Genomic DNA, 17866 nt, shown 5'->3' with positions numbered 1-17866 from the left:
GTATTAATTCTTTAATGACACTGAAAATTATGTTTTGGTTACTTTGGTATCTAATTTTTATCGTCTCTATTTTAGTATAATCTCTGTTATTTTTTCCTGTGTATTTGGATGTTCGCCTATGTGAGTGTGTTTATGCAGCTCCATTGATTATTTTGCTGTTGTTATTGGCCAGGATATCCTTGTAAGAAAGTCTCATGTACACGCATTGTTACTTGCAGTGTTTTAATTTAAAGCCGTAAGATCTCTCCATACGCTCCCCTTTACTACGGAAGCGTAGAGCTGCCACCCAGGCAAAAGAAAAATACAAGTGTATCACGTTATAACGTGAAAAGTTTATTGTTCTAACAATATATCATCATGTTTGTACAATATACTTTTCACGTTTGAACAACATAATATCACGTTATTACAATATACATAATTATCACGTTTGTACAATATAAATATTATATTGTACAAACGTGATGGTATATTGTTAGAACAATAAACGTTTCACGTTATAACGTGATACACTTGTGTTTTTCTTTTGCCTGCGTGGCAGCTCTACGCTTCCGTACATTTCTCACTCTCGGCAACTCACGTTATGTTTTTTTTAAAGGAAGCCTAGTCACGTGACCGCGCAGCAACAAACCAATGTGGAGCAGGAAGAAGGGGGCGGAGCAAAGTGTCGCTGCAGGAGGGGAAGTGTTTGCACTGACAGAGCAGCTTTTTCGTGAAACGGGGGCAAAGTACTGAACCTAGAGGAAAGAAATTATAAAAAACGTCGATTCAATATCATACCTACGTTAACGTCTACATTTGGATCGATCCTCTTACCCTTGTCTCCTGGATCGTAGCCGAGATCAGCGTTAATCACGTGGGTCTCTGCTCCCTGATCTGTTTCCTGTGTTTGGAAAGAGTTGCAGCTTCATCGCGGAGTTTCTCTCGGTTTGTGGGCTCATCTAAAGGTAAGCACCGAGCTAACTTTACTGTGAGTTCAGTTCATGTTGAGTTTAGCTCCTGAATGAGGTCTTCTGCTGCTCTCCTCGGTGTCTGTTCACAGTTTATTGTGAACACGTTGAGAGAAGAGTGAGAGAGTGTTTGGAGAAAAACACCAACTAATCATTAGCTCAGCATGCTGGGAGAAGTTGGAGCAGAAAAGTCTTTTCATTGTCCCTGCAGCTGTTTTTCTGCCTGCACCAAACCTCTACAGCCTCGTTTCTATTTGAAGTGATAACAGGAAATGGATGAGAGCGATCTGCTGCAGTATCAGGGTCACTATAAACTTTATTATCCAGCTGCTGTGGATGAACACATGAGAGGAAGTGAACTCCTAAAATGATCTGCAGACAGCAGCTGGGCAGTAAAAGGATTGCAAAAGAGAAAAGAGGAGCATGGAGATACCAACAAGAACACACAGGACAAAAAGATAAAGACATGCAGCAGTGACTCGGTCACTGCAACATCCTTATTTACTGTTCAAGTGGGCACAAGTAAGGAATCCATGGTGCCTTTAGGTGCATCTCGTATACCCAGCAGTCTACACTCCAAAAGCCACAGGGGTTCACTCCAGGTATTTATTAAAACCACTTATTCTTATGATCTGAATATTTAACCACGTGTTAATCAGCAAGCTCCACCAGATTGTTGTTAACCCTTTCTCTGATCACATTAATGAAACCTTTTGTAATAATTATATAACAAAGACTTGTGCATTATACATGCCCTGTACTTTGGGTATGATTACTAAACCTCCACGATATTTGTGTGTTTTTATATGATTAGCTGGTTTAACTGAAGACATGTAGTTATTAAATCCTAAAGTCAGCATGTGCCATTCACTTCTACATTAACAGATGTTACAAATTTAAAAATAAATAAATGAAAGCTCCTCAAGTACCTGTGTAATCACTTTAATAGTGGTTACATGCTCAGGTCATTTCTTTACTACAGTTCTAATTAAAAATCTCTGTCTGTGTGACATGTTGATGAAAAGGTGCTGCTGGAATCTAAATGATTCCATGTAGATATCATAATGGGCATGACTTATCTGATAATTAAAGAAATTCACAAGGTTAAATTAGTTTGTCTTTTTCACAGAGACATTTGGAGCAAGCATATGATGAAGTATACTGGTTACAACGTAATATTTTTGAGGTAGAATATAATAAGTAGAAACCTATTAAAAAATGCCTGTAAAGCAATGCATATGTTTTGTGTCACCTTAGTTTTGGCCCTGTTTAACAAACACTTTGTTGAATTAGTAATAAAAATGAGGTTGTTTTGATAACTTTAATATTGATATAATGTTAGCGCTTAATTACTTAAAATAATACAAAAAATTATAAGAAAGTAATGAGAATGTTTTTATGTCAACCAGGAAACCTGAAACTGTTTTAAAAAAACTTTTCTGGCTTGAGTTTCCGATGCACCTAAAGGCACCGTGGCTTCTCTACTGGGTCCACACATGCCTCTTTTCCAATAGTTCCTAGTCAAGTCGACTCAATTCTTAACTCATTACAGTCGAGTACCAACTCAGTGTACTTAGGACCGTTACAGTAACACGGAGAAAAGTCCCATGACATAATTCGTATACATCAAAAACAACAGAACAATGGAGAACATTGAGACGGTGGTACTTGCTGCTGAACTGAGGGTAAGCATCTGCACCTCTGGACCACAGTGTTCGCATCGACTAGGTAAAAAATTAACTACCTGGTACCAGCTAATACCCGAATGCTGAAGGTTGAACCGAGCTGAGCCAAGTAGGTGGTAGTGGAAGGGGCTAATATTGGTCAGCAACAGCAATCTATTGTCAAGAGTAGATGCTGTAGCTGCAGTCAAGGGGAGGAAGATCTTTTCAAGCAGGATTTGTAAAAAGCATTTTGACAGTCACACAAAGATGGACAGCTTTTGTTCTGAGGGTTTGGAAAGAGTTTGTCTCTGTCAGTGTCTGCATTCACTTTGTTCCTCTAATAGAAAATCAATGTGCAGATGTTTATTCATGCACTGACTGCTTCTATTCATCCTGCAGCTGCTAGAACAAATTAATGGTCTAAAAGTTGCTTTGCTCAGGTCTTTGTTTGCTCTGCTTCCTTTTTCTTCTTCCAGGGATCAAATACAGACATTCATATAATAAATGTTGTTTTTATTCAAAAATACATATTTTAGTGCACATTAGAATGAGAGTTTTAGATGCCTACCCTAGCATAATAGGCCAGAACTAGTCATATCCCACAAAAGTGTATAAACCCAAATCCATCCTTTGAGACATGAGTTTAAGGCCCTGTCATAGTAAAAAGGCTGCTTAGAACCAATGTCACAGTTACTCCTGAAGTGTTACTTAATAAGAGAGTTACCCCACTTTGCAGTACAATGATTTCTACAAAGAGTCACAGAGTAAAATTTGTACTTTTAACATGTGAGACACTTTGACTCTTCAGTGCAGTGTGGAGCCTAACGAATATCTGCTTTGTGTCCCAGCTGATCAGCAGGAGGAGAAGAGTCTGACGGAGCAGCAGAGGAACATTTTCAGCCGTCTGGACTCAGCTGAGTCACTACAGAGGAAACAATGAGCTCAACACAGAAGGTGAGGAAAATATTGCTGTTACATTTTTTTTAAACTGATGTTAAAAGACAAAATAAAAGGTCACAGGACACTGAAACAAAGTCTTTAAAAATCAAGATTAAAATTAAAACCACACATTTTCATACATTGAATAATTTTTTTCAGTGAGCAGTATTCAGGACATTTCGTTTTGATAACAAGAACTGAGAGAGTTCTGAAGGCAGGAGGAATCTAACCCTGTATTATCAACGTATACCTAAGAAAGTGTAATTCCTTATCAGGATGTTCAAATAATGCTTTGAAATTATGTTTAGGATGACCAGATAAAGTAATTAAATCATGAACTGTCACGCTGTGCTAATAAATGTTACAAACAAATAAAAGAAAACATGGAAAGTAGGAGTTCAAGCAGAGCAGCCTCCTCCTGTTCACTGAGACATGGCTCACGGACCACACACCGGACTCTGTCATAAGTCTGGATGGCTTTCAACTGGTTAGAGCGGACCGGAATGCAATGGAGAGTGGTAAGAGGAGAGGTGGGGGACTAGCAATGTATGTCAATGAGAGATGGTGTAACTCGGAGCACATCACTGTGAAGGAACAGAGCTGTACCAAAGACATTGAACTGTTGGCAGTTAGCGTCCGGCCATACCACCTGGCCAGGGAATTTTCACACGTTATTGTGCTGACTGTTTACATCCCACCCTCGGCCGACGCTACAGCAGCCTGTGATTACATTCACTCCACTGTCTCTCAGCTACAGATGGCACATCCGCAGTCCCTCATTATTATTTCTGGGGACTTCAATCATGCCTCACTATCTGTCACTCTCCCAAACTTCTTCCAGTACGTTGACTGCCATGGGACTCTCCACCATTTGACCTTAGAACTGAAGAAGCTTCTCGGATGAGAGGTGAAACGTCTTCAAGTAACTTAAAGAAGTCCAGACACTTTTCTTTGCAAGCTCCTTTGACATTTGAATATGGCCCACTTATCACCTCTCCCACCCCCCAGGTTCCATTAACCCCCCTCCATTTGCCACCCCCCCCTCCGGGTGCAATGCCATTGTCACCTGAGCTCTCCTCTCACCACAACCCTGCTTCACCCCTATCCACACATCTATCCACAACAAAGCAAGCCCCACCCCCCCACTCCAGCCCAGCCTCACATCTACTTCACAGCTGATCAGGTGAGAAATCAGCTCAAGAGGACGAAGGCAAGGAAGTTCGCCTACCGTTCTCGAATTGGGGTGGATGACGCTGTCATCTACCTGGTACACCGATCCCTCTCTCACCTAGAGCAGGCGGGGAGCACTGTGAGGATCATGTTTTTTGACTTCTCCAGTGCTTTCAACACCATCCAACCCGCACTACTGAGAGGGAAGCTGGAGGGAGCCGGAGTAGGCAAACAGCTGACTGCATGGACCATCGACTACCTTACCAACAGACCACAGTATGTGAGGCTCCATGACTGTGTGTCCGAGGTGGTAATCTGCAGCACGGGGGCACCACAGGGCACGGTTCTCTCACCTTTCCTGTTCAGCCTTTACACTTCAGACTTCTGTTATAATTCGGACGATTGCCATATACAGAAGTTCTCAGATGATACAGCCATCATTGGATGCGTATCAGACGGGAATAATCAGGAATACAGGGGGGTCATCAGTGACTTTGTTGGCTGGTGTGAGACCAACGTACTCCAAATCAACGCCAGCAAGACAAAGGAGATGATCATAGACTTCAGGAGGAAGTCCCCCCCCTGCAACACCGGTGAACATCCAAGGGAAAGACATTGAGATAGTGGACTCTTATAAGTAACTGGGTGTTCACCTCAACAATAAACTGGACTGGACTACAAATACAGACGTCCTGTATAAGAAGGGCCAGAGTCGACTCCACCTGTTGAGGAGACTGAGGTCCTTCGCAGTCTGCAGGACTCTGTTATTCTATGACACTGTGGTAGCATCTGCCCTTTTCTATGCAGTGGCCTGCTGGGGGAGTGGATGCATGGACAGGGACAGAAGCAGGATTGACAAACTGGTGCGGAGGTCTAGCTCCATGCTGGGATGTCCCCTGGAGTCTGTGGAGATGGTCGGTGAGGGGAGGATGTTAGTAAAGCTGACATCCATCATGAACAACCCACATCACCCACTGCATGAGTATGTGAGTGGGCTGAGCAGCTCCTTTAGTCAGAGACTGAAACACCCTTGCTGCAGGAAGGAGCGCTTTCGCAGATCATTCATCCCAACAGCAGTTAGACTCTATAACTCCTCAATCACGATGTCATGAGTCAGTGGACACTGTGAACATCCACGGTCACCACTTCATGCATAATGGACCTTCCATGACCTTCCAAGCTATATAGTTTGTCTTCCATATTTCCAACTATATCCATAATTACATACTGTGTATGCTACCATTGTATATAGTGTATTATCTTAGTTTTTTTCATTGATTGTACTCAATTGTATTTTTGTATTTCCTTCTGATATCTGTACCTGAGCTGAGGTGACGCAAAAATTTCCCCATTGTGGGATCAATAATAATAATAATAATAATAATAACAATAATAATGGAGTGGATTGATATAGCGCTTTTCAAGGCACCCAAAGCGCTTTACAATACCACTATTCATTCACTCTCACATTCACGCACTGGTGGAGGCAGCTACAGTTGTAGCCACAGCTGCCCTGGGGCAGACTGACAGAAGTGAGGCTGCCATATCGCGCCATCGGCCCCTCTGGCCAACACCAGTAGGCAAGTAGGGTAAAGTGTCTTGCCCAAGGACACAACGACCAGGACAGAGAGCCCAGGGATCGAACCGGCAACCTTCCGGTTACAGATACGATTCCCAACCCCCTGAGCCACGGTCGCCAAGTCTTATCTTATCTCTTAAAAGTATAGACCTGCTACATATTTAGTGCCATTCTGAGTTAATATTAACATTTGTGTATAAGGACTCATTGAGTTACTTTTAAAAAAATCAAATGGCTTATTGGCTATTTTTGATCTAAGATATATATTTTCAATTTTTTGAGCAATATAAAAGATGGACTAATCCATTGTGATGCGACCCTTTGAATTTGACCTCCACATTTTGAAGCATCAGCCACAATTATCTCCAAGTAAGGAAATGGGATGTTTACACTGAGCATACTTGTCATAATTACTGAAATATTTGATGATGTCATGTTCAGAATTTGTATATGCAGATATTTTGAAGAACATCTGCTTGCTTTACTTCTGAGAAACTCTGCCTATCTAAGATGCCCTTTTTATATTCAGTCATGTTAAGATAATTGTCTAAGACCCCTCGAGTGGCCTCTAGAAGAACTGCAGGATTTGGCACTTCTGTGCCAGCTTCAATTTTCAGCCCATTAAGTTTTGTCTTGGTTTGCACTCGCACTTGGTGGGATTTCATGTGCTACTACCACATACTAAACATTTCTACATATTAAACAAATATCTAGGACTGCCTTCTTCCACTTGTACAATATTCCTAAAATTAGAAATATGTTGTCTCAGAGTGAGACTGAAAAACTAGTACATGCATTTGTTACTTCTTTGTTGCACTTTTGTAATTCATTATTATCAGGATGTCCTTAAAACTCCCTTAAAAGCCTTCAGTTAATCCAAAATGCTGCAGCAAGAGTCCTGACAGGGACTAGAAAGAGAGAGCATATTTCTCCTGTTTTGGCTTCCCTTTATTGGCTTCCTGTTAAATCCAGAATTGAATTCAAAATCCTGCTCCTCACATACAAGGTCTTAAATAATCAGGCCCCATCTTATGTTAATGACCTTGTAGTACCATATCACCCTATTAGAGCACTTCGCTCTCGCTCTGCAGGCCGTCAGGTTCTCATGTTTACTTGTCATGTTCTCATGTTGTTGCTAAGGATTGTCTTATTGCACTGGAGTCACACTGGGTTAAATATTTACACTTGGGTTTTAAGGGGTATTTATTATTTTCTTCATTATTTTATTTACGGGTTGTACGGAAGCCCCAAATGCAATTTCATTGTTCTCTGACAATGACAATAAATAAATAAATACTAAAATACTAAAAATACTACTTGTTGTTCCTAGAGTATTTAAAAGTAGAATGGGAGGCAGAGCCTTCAGTTTTCAGGCCCCTCTTCTGTGGAACCAGCTTCCAGTTTGGATTCGGGAGACAGACACTATCTCTACTTTCAAGATTAGGCTTCAAACTTTCCTAGTTATGCTGCAATAGACGTAGGCTGCCGGGGATTCCCATGATGCATCAAGTTTTTCTTCTTCAGTCACCTTTTTCATTCACTATGTGTTAATAGACCTCTCTGCATTGAGTCATATTCCAATAAATAAATTATTATCAATCTCTGTCTCTCTTTCACAGCATGCATTTCGTCCTGTCTCTCACAGGTGGTTCTCCTGGAGGTTTCTTCCTGTTTAAAGACAGTTTTTCCTTCACCTGTCACCAACGTGCTTGCCCATAGGGAGTCATATGATTGTTAGGTTTTCGGGGGGGGGGGGTTGTATTACTGCAGGGTCTACCTTACAATATAAAGCACCTTGAGGTGGCTGTTGTTGTGATTTGGCGCTGTGTAAATAAAATTGAAATAAATGGAACTAAAAATTGATCTGCTTGAAATTCTCTTTTCTATTAAGCAGCCTTGTTGCTAACATGACTGCATATTGTTGTTGTTGTTACTATATTTCAAACATGTAAACAATATATAGGTACATTTAGTAAAGAAAATAAGAGAGAGAAAAAATACTACATAAAAGTCAATATATTTCAATATAGCTACCATTCTGATTCCTTTACATGTTCAAAGGGAGTGGGAAGAAGTACACACTTATTTAATCCCACCCCTTTGCCATAAGTTATCAGTTAATATTTAGTCAGCTTAAATAGTGAACAGATTTCTGATATAATATATACTCTAATATCACATCATGACATTTTTTTAAATAGAGACATTCACTTAATTTCAATATTTTTCCCTTTCTTTATAGTTCGAGAAGATCATATTTTTATAACTCTTTTTGAACTGGTTTATGTTCGGACATGGCTTTAATTCCATATTCAAACTGTTCCACAGTTTCACTCCATGCACGGAAACACAAAAGCTTTTTCTTGTAGTGCGTACCTTCCCTGTTTCGAAGTTACAAAAAACCCTTAAATAATAACTTCCTTCTTTCAAAAAAAACATGCTCTGAATATTATGTGGCAGTTCTTTATTTTTTGCTTTGAATAGACTTTGTGCTGTTTGGAATTTCACTAGATCGTCAACTTTCAATATTTCAGACTGCAAGAATAGTGAGTTTGTATGTTCCTGTAACCTGCATTGTGGATGATTTGAGCTGCTTTTTTTTTTTCTTTTTTTTTTTTAAGAGTAAAAAGTGAATGTAGTGTGGTTATATAGTTGTTGCCCCAGGCCTCTGCACAATAGCTTAAGTATGGTGAAACCGGTGAACAGTAGCGAATATGAAGTGATGTTCTGTCTAATACCTGCTTTAGCTTGTTTATTATTGCAATGCTTTGTGATACTTTGTAATGAATATATCTTACGTGAGCTCTCCAGTTAAGTTTTTCATCTATTATTACCCCCAGAAATTTATTCGCACTGACTCTTTCAATATCAACACCCTTTATATGAATCTTAGCATTTGTATTTAAACTACTATTTCCAAATAACATATGTTTAGATTTATTCAAATGTAATTATAATTTCTTTTTATCAAGCCTTCGTGCTGTTTCATCCTCGGATTTTAAACTAGTATTAATTTACGGCTCATTTTGTTCCACGACTGCATTTCACTCATTGCCTCTGTTTGTATCTCTGTCATTGCAGGACCAACATGGAGCAGGAGGTCCGAGCACTCAGGAGGCCGACAAGCCTCAAAGAAGAAAGGGAGAGAAAAAATACACCTGTGACGAGTGTGGGAAGGCTTTTACTCGGCCTGGAAACTTAAAAACACACCAACTCATCCACAGTGGTGTTAAAGCATTCAATTGTGACTTGTGTGGAAAGTCTTTTACTCAAAAGAGTGCCCTAAAAACTCATCAAAGCCTCCACAGTGGAATTAAAGCACACACCTGTGATCAGTGTGGGAAAAGTTTCACATGGAAACAAGGCTTAGAAAGGCATAAGCTCATCCACAGTGGAGTTAAAGCATACACTTGTGATCAGTGTGATAGAAGTTTTACTCAAGGTAGCCACTTAAGGATTCATCAAGTTTCCCACTCAGGAATTAAAGCATACAGCTGTGACATCTGTGGGAGAACCTTCAGCCATATAGAGAATCGAAACAAACACCAGCGGATTCACACGGGACAGGATGTGTACTGCTGTGATCAGTGTGGCAAACGATTTGTAGCATACAAACATTTACAAATCCACAAATTTTCTCACACTGATGAGAGACCCTATAAGTGTGACCTGTGTGATAAAGCTTTTAACGCTCCATATTCCCTGAAAGCACACCAACAGATCCACACCAGAAAGAGACTCTTCAAGTGCAGTTACTGTGAGGTATGTATTTGTATTCTCCTCTCCTCCTCTCCTTTCGATGCGACAGAGTATCTAATCAATTCAGGTTATTTTTTTGTCACCAATGTATCATCCACAGTTTTCATGATGTCGTTTTCAAAGTTTGTGTGATGGTAGACACTGATAACTGCTTGAAAAGTTTTAGTTTTGTAAAAATTGGGTCATGGTCACAACGAACATGAAAACCAGTGAAAACTTTAAATTGTGCACAATTTGTATTATCCACAATACTAGGCCTTGGAGGACATGAGCGTCTAGGTTGGCTAAGCATTTGAACTTGACCTTCATTCTTTGTGCCTAGGGTTAAAGTTTCAAGAAACTATATTGAGTATTATATCACATGCTAGGGCATGGAGAGAGCTGTACATCACACTTTCTTTTCTTTTTTTTTATATGAAAAGCCTTCGCTATGATTTGCTACCTTATCATGGTGAAGGGTTTTGTGTGTCCTGGAGATCCCAGGTGCTATGTTGGTAGAGTCTCCCATGGCAAATTGGTCCTTGACTGAGGGACAGGCAAAGAGTGATTCAAAAAACCTGTGTGAAAGAAAAATCTAGGGAACAGTTCACCTTGCCCTGGGATAGGGTTACCGGGGCATCACCCTGGCCGAGGCCTGGGGAGGGTACCTGAGGGTTAGCACCTGGCGTCCAAGCCTTAGTTCAGGGGTGGCCAACTCCAGGTCTTGAGAGCTGGTGTCCTGCAGGTTTTAGATAACACCCTGGGTCAACACACCTAAATCAAATGATTAGTTCATTACCAGGCCTCTGGAGAACTTCAAGAAATGTTGAGGAGGTAATTTAGCCATTTAAATCAGCTGTGATGGATCAAGGACACGTCTAAAACCTGCAGGACACCGGCTCTCGAGGCCTTGAGTTGGCCACCCCTGCCTTAGTTGCTGGGACCCAACAGGCCACAGCTCAAAGAACGGCCCACCACCTGCAGGAGGCACCACACTGCATTTGGGTTTAGTGCACTCTGGTGGACTGATCCCCGGCTACCCAGGCTAGTGATTGGGACACTGAACAACACCTCTCTGGTTATAAAGGAGCCTTAGTTATTGCATTTGGTTCAGAGGTACCAGCTACATACAGTCAGGCTCATCTGAACGTGAGGCTTGGGCTTGGAACCAGTCTGGATTTGCCCTTTGTGTGAGGTGTCGGCCTTGGCTGGGTACCTTAGTATCCCTTCGGGTTGCTGCCGGTATGGTGGCGTTTCTCCAGAATGAGAGGGTTTGTTCCCTATTCCTTTGTCACTGAATAGGTCCCGACAGTCGTCTGTGCTTATGGGCCGATTGGCAGCTTCAAGCATGGGTGTCGAACTCCAGGGTTTGAGGGCTGGTGCCCTGCAGGTTTTCCATAACATGAATTATGTGATTACCGTATTTTCTGCACTATAAGTCAGACTTACAATTCTTTTTAATTTTCTCAAAAATCGCCAGTGCGTCTTATAATCCGGTGTACTTTATGTATGAATTCCGGCTGTGTTTACTGTTACGGTAAACACTTCAAGACATGTTGAAGTAATTTAGCCATTGAAATCAGCTGTCTTGTATCAAGAACACATCTAAAACCTGCAGGACACCACCCATCGAGCCCTGGATTTCGACAACTGTGGTTTAAAGTGTTCAGCCTTCTTGGAGTCCGTGGTTGGGGTGCTTGAGGGTGCTCCCCCTGTGGTAGGGCTGAACGATTATGGAAAATAATCTAATTGCGATTTTTTGCCCCAATATTGCGATTGCGATGCGATATGCGATTATTTTTTAAGGTATTTGTCTTCTGTATTATTAAACAAAGACAAGCAATACATCATATAGTATGGCCAATACTATATTACATTAATTTTAAACTGTTCTTTCCTGGAAGACAGACCTCTGTTATGATGACATGAGGTGATGCATGAATTGATGACTGACATTTTTATTTAACTTCTTCAATCACAACAGTATATTTGAACATACACAATAGTTTATTTTTAGCTTACAAACATCTGAGCATAAAGTGCTGACAAGGAACCCTGGTGTAAACATTAAAATGAAAGTCAGTACAATGTGCAGATTGCAGAAATATACATAAACAAAATCAGTGGCTTTACCACACTCAGTTTTTCGACATCTGTGAACTACTAGACAGTCATTCAATTAAAAAATAATATTAAATAAATAAAACTAATAAATAAAAAATACACACATCTTACTGATCTCTGCAGTCAGTAACATTACACATAAAGTGCAAACATAATAGCAATTGTATAAACACACACACAAACACGCCTTTAAAGTTTAAAGGCGTGAAATTGGACGGTCTAGTTCTGATTAGCGTCACCGCTGTCTCGGTGGAGTTTAATAAACTCGGCCGTCTGCTTCTTGCTATCTAAAATATAACCAGACACTGGTGTAAATTCTCGACTGTCTCATACTTCTGTTTAATAAGTTTTCTGTTTGACGTTTAGTCAGCTGTGTGAAAACCAAGGAGGAACCCACCCGGGGGATTAATAAAGTTTTATTTTATCTAATCTAATAACTTTAATCTCAGCCAAACCGATTTACTCACGAACAAACAAAACACTGAAAAAAGCCCAACAATAACATTTTTAGGTTGTCTAAGTGACTTATATATTACGTTTAACCCGAGCAGCGAAACTCCGCGGTGATCTGAAAATGATGTGCCGGGAGTTGTGCCGTTCTCGGCCGCATCAGTAACCCTCGAGCTCCCGGCTAGCTGTCGAGCTGGTGGGTAGCAGACGCCTCTGAAAACGTCGAAGCACTTTTGCAAATATGGGATATCTTGATAAACCGAGCAGATATTTGATGTTTACACAGCTACTTTCTCGCCTGAAAATATGTTAAAAGTTTATTTTGTGACCCAGAAAGATTAGTATGAGTAATTTTAAAACTTAGTAGCGGCCGCCATTGTTGGAAACTGGAGTTTGGCTGGGCCGCGCTATGAATTCTGGGATATGGTAGTAATTTGGACAGCCTTCGGCGCGTCGCTGTGACGTAATCGGTCTACAAATGCGGCCTCAGGAGGATGCAGCCCATGAATTGTATAATATAATCGCAGTATAATCGCAGCCTTTGCGGTTAGAAAATTGCACTTGATCATGTCGCGATATTATCGCAAATGCGATATATCGTTCAGCCCTACCCTGTGGACTCATCCTATTGGGAGACTGGAAGTTTTTACAGCTTGGCAAAAGTCTTGAGCCAATACTTCTCCAATTATATGGTAAAGATAATAAAATACACAATTTTAGTATGTAATGCATCAAGGTCCTAGGTCAAAGGTCAAGGTGACACAAAATAGTAAGAAGCTTTTGCTTTAGTTTCCAATGTGTCATCTGCAGTGATGGGAATAACGGCGTTACAAGCAGAAAAAGAGAGAGTGAGTTTTGAGTCGTGAGAGATTTGTGATGTTTAGCGTGTTTGGAGTGTGTAGTTAATGTGTTGAATTGTGTAGTTAGTGTGTAGTGTTGTGGATAGTTTTGTGTTGTGTGTCAGAACAATGAGGTGACTACTGTCTCCAGGTAGAAACAGGAGTGATACACCTGCTGTCAGACCTGCAGGTATCAGGCTGTGATGTTTCCTTTATAGTGGACAGAAATTTTTGGAGTGGCACAAATAATTTGTGTGGCATCTTATTGAAGAACAGCTGATTGTTCTGTAAATAGTTTGAAGTGGTTATTTAGAAAATCAAGATAAAAGGTAAATGGATGCAAATAACTTTGTTGTTTGCAAAACTTGTGCGTATGATTTTAAAATTGACAATTTATATTTGCATTTAAAGTTATGAAATATGATTCATTAAACATGTTTGTGGTTGTTACAGTAAAAAATCACTTTTTGTCTGATTTTTGATCAGTTGTGTTAATACAGTATGTCAAAATGAAAACATAACTGTAAATTCAGACACGTGAGGTTGTGCTGAAAAGGATGATACCAAACAAGGCAAAGTTTTTCAAGGTGAAATGTGGAGGTAAAATCAAAAGTTAGAAAAAATGGCCAATTATACCCTGGACCCCAGAGGGTTAAACGTTTTTTTGTTTGTTTGTTTAAGTAATGCAATAGTTACTTTTCAAGTAATTAATTACTTTTAGAATATTGTAACTCAGTTACTAACGCAGTTACTTTTTTGAAGAAGTAACTAGTAACTATAATTAATTACTTTTTCAAAGTAATTTGCCCAACACTGTTCATCTGCCAGCTTTAAAGCACTATATTAGTCTTCATTCTTTATTTAGTGAGTCAAACAAAATTCTGTTCTGGATACAAATTTGGGGTAACATTAAGTTAAGCGCGTGTGCCTCTTGAATATGACGTGCTTATACTTTTTTGTATAATTTTAGTTATAGTAGTTCAGTAAGGTAAGTGCTATGATCCAAATCAGGGGTGTCAAACTCCCCTGATTTGGATCAAGGACACATCTAAGGCCTGGAGTTCGACACCTGCGCTCTAAACAGTAAAATGTAATTGGACATCTGCAGAGATGCTCTTTATTTCAGGCAACGTTGAGGATAAAAATGTTGAAGTGACTGACTTACACTGTGTTTGTGTCTTTGTTTAGAAGCAGAGCGACACAGATGGATGCAGTTCTCAACTCTGTCGTTGCTGTGGTGGCGGGAAAGAATTTTTTTGTGACTTTTGTGGAAAAATGTTCAGTCAGCAAACAAGCCTCAAAACACACCAGCGAAGACACACTAGACACAAACTGAACTACTGCAACAAATGTGGGAAAGGCTTCCCCACTCCAAGTACATTAAAACGCCATGAACTCATTCACAGTGGGGTTAAAAAGCACCTCTGTGATCAGTGTGGGTCATCGTTCATCAGTACAAGTCAGCTTAAAAGGCACAAGCGAGTCCACACAGGAGAGAAACCATACAAGTGCAGACACTGTGACAAAAGCTTCTCACATTCAGGTAATCGTAACCTTCATGAAGCTACACATTAAAAAAAGAACTATAGCTGTGACCAGTGTGACAAGAGCTTCAGGAATCTCATGTGGCAAATGAACGGTTTCACTGTTACCAGTGTGCTAAAACATTCACTTCATATTCTGCTCTCTGCAAACATCTGCAGGATCATGAAGGGCTGAAATCATTCCCATCACTGGATCACAGTGAATCAGAAGAGAGAGAAAGAACAGAGACTGAGAACCCTTGAGATCAGGCTCCACAGAGTTCAGATAGAATCTCCTCCTCCCCCTTTTGTGAGTGTGGACGCTTCCTGTCTTTGCTCTTTAAATGCTTTGCTTCTTTTATTGATTTTTATTGATTTTTATGCTGGTTTTTCCCTTTTTTCCGTATGAGCTTACCTGCGATAGCTTCTGGAAACTTATAGATCATTAGGACTAAAGCGTTCTTAACAGAAACAGCAACATTTTTATAGTTACCGTATCTTCAGCGCTCCGTGTGTCTGTGGCCTAGACACAGCTAAAGCCTGATTACAGCGTCTGGGCACCGAACAGCCTCAATAGCCTGGAAAGGTGCTAACCGCATTATAATAAATCCTCAAGCGATAATCCCCCCCCTTATGCGCGTCTTAAAACCAAGACACAAATCATGTCTCAAGAAAGGGGGAGGACGTATCACAGGCAGGGCACAGCGAGCTGAAATCTCTGAAACCGACTGGCCTTCACTTCCTACGAGACAGAGAAGCTCTTCTACCCCTGTATACGGGAGGAAACAGGACTGGACAACCGTGAATAGGATGGTTAACAACAAACCTCCAAAACAACTGAATGTGAAACTGCAGAACAGATTTGCTCCACTATCAAAGGACCCTGGATCTATATCGGACAACCATCCATCTAAAAGCAGCGAAGTAAGGTCTGAAAATCTGTTGAAAAGTAGAAGACCACAGGGAAAGCTAAAGGCTAGGCCTGAAACTCTGATTGTGGGTGACTCTGCCGTAAAGGATGTACAAAGCATGTGCAGTAAGAACTCTTAAGTCCTCTGCTTTCCTAAGGATATGGTCAACAACCTGAAGGAGAGAATTCTTCAAATTGCAGTTGAATATCCAACTGTGACAAACATTGTTCTGATGAGGCAGCTATGAATGAAAATGTTCTGCTCGTCACATTTTACGCTTTCTAAACTGTTCTGCTTCAGTGTTCATGTCGAGTGGTTCGCTTTGTTCTAGCAGTTGAATGAAGAAATCTTTTGTCGTGTTATCAAGTTTTTATTGAATGTATTTAAAAACGTGTTCTGCAGATGTTTTCTTGTTAAGGTTGTTGGTGTTGTGAAATTCTACAACAATTAAATAAAAGTTTAAAATGTTAAATTAAGAAACAGTTTGAGCCTTGATTTCACTTCCTGTATTTCAGAGTAAAGACTGAAGTGACAGTCAACCTGATGTAACAGCCAAGAAAGATTTAGTTTGTCTATGAACAGTGAACACCTGTGTGGATCAACGCGCTTGTTTTCAAAAGGTTTCTCCAGGCATGGAGAAGATCCAGGCCCCAGACATCCAGAGGCCCCAGAGTGTGAGAGCCCAAGGAGGACCACTGGAGGGGCATCCGTGCCACCCTCTGGGAAGAGCTGAGGATTCCCAGACGAGGGGTCACCCAGCGGCCACAGAAGCCAGAAGGGGCTGCAGTAGCATGCCCGCCAGCTCTGCCGGCATCCAGCTGTGCCAGAGTAAACCTTTTTTTTTTTTTTTTTTTTTTTTTGGCCTGTCCCGTTTGGCTCTTTTGCCATCAGAATTGTTGTCTAAAGGCAAAGAAAGATGCCCAACGGATTTACTTTACCAAACTGACCATCCCAGCCTTGCCGTAATGGTCCATTTGATTCACCTTTTATTGTTTATTTTATTTTCACTTACTGAATACGGGACAGACTTGACTGGGGGAAAGAAGGGGAGAAAGAAAGAAGGAAAGAGAAACAGCTGAGAAGAGGGACGGGGGAGAAGGGCAAAAGACAAAAACCAACAGAACGGGCAGAGAAAAAAAAATGCATATATCAATCACCTGGATCACCTGCTGAGAAAGAAAAAAGAAAGCAAGCAGAAGAGAACAAGAGTAATAGAATAAACAACATCACAATGATATATGGGAATATGACAGTAAATACTAAATGTTAAACATTATTGTGCAGCACATAAGATCAACAGAACACAGTGTGCTTTGAGGTAGGAGCCAAAAAGGGTGTAGTTTGTGGGTGTGATCACCCGTGTGTACACCTGTGAGCATGGACGCGCTTGTTTTTTGTTTTTTAAAAGGTTCCTTCATGTAATAATCTGCTAGAGGGTGTGGGGGGGCCACAGCCCCGTCCTCCAGGGCGTGAAGCAGGTGTGGAGGAGATCAAAACTCCAGACATCCAGAGGCCCCCAGAACACAAGAGACCAAGGAAGACCAACAGAGGGGCAGCTGCGCCACTGTTCCAGTAAGAGCTGAGGAGAGTCCCAGATGAGGGCTCACTCAGCAGCTGCGGAGCAGAAGCCAGGGGGAGTTGCAGTGACGCGCCCATGAGCTCCGCCGGCAGCCAGCTGCGCCTGAGTGACCGAGCCCCAGGCCGAGAGGCCGGGGGCACCCCACCTCCGAAGTGGCCCGAGCGAGCCCCAGGCTCCAGGCTCCGATAAGCGGCCGCCAAGGAGTGAGCCGGTGTGTACCTGGACGCCCATCCCCGGACACAAAGAACCACCAACGCACCGATGTCTGAGGGGGTCCGCCACTGGCAGGGGAAGTGGTGGTAGGGGGAGATAGGCCTCCAAACCTTGGAGGGCCTGAGATGTCCCCAGAGAGGTGGCGCCTGACACCCAACCTGACATATAGACACAGACATACAGGCAC

General features: G+C 41.4%; 1 protein-coding gene across 2 annotated transcripts in view; it reads left to right on the top strand.

The window, feature by feature from the left end:
* Positions 1-664: 664 nt before the first annotated feature.
* The window catches only part of LOC143420370 (uncharacterized), a 55789-nt gene continuing 38587 nt past the window's right edge, over positions 665-17866 (top strand). The window contains exons 1-2 of one of the 2 annotated variants that reach the window (XM_076888404.1): positions 665-947; positions 3463-3568. In XM_076888404.1, the coding sequence (XP_076744519.1) occupies positions 3551-3568 (18 nt within the window). In that variant the 5' untranslated portion in view covers positions 665-947; positions 3463-3550. Of the gene's footprint in view, positions 1553-3462; positions 3569-17866 lie in introns of both variants that reach the window. The other variant, XM_076888403.1, reaches the window with a different exon arrangement.

This window comes from Maylandia zebra, linkage group LG9 (assembly GCF_041146795.1).
Source record: "Maylandia zebra isolate NMK-2024a linkage group LG9, Mzebra_GT3a, whole genome shotgun sequence".
NCBI lineage: Eukaryota > Metazoa > Chordata > Actinopteri > Cichliformes > Cichlidae > Maylandia > Maylandia zebra.
Note: the sequence above shows the minus strand (reverse complement) of the source record. Positions and strands in the feature narration are given on the sequence as shown.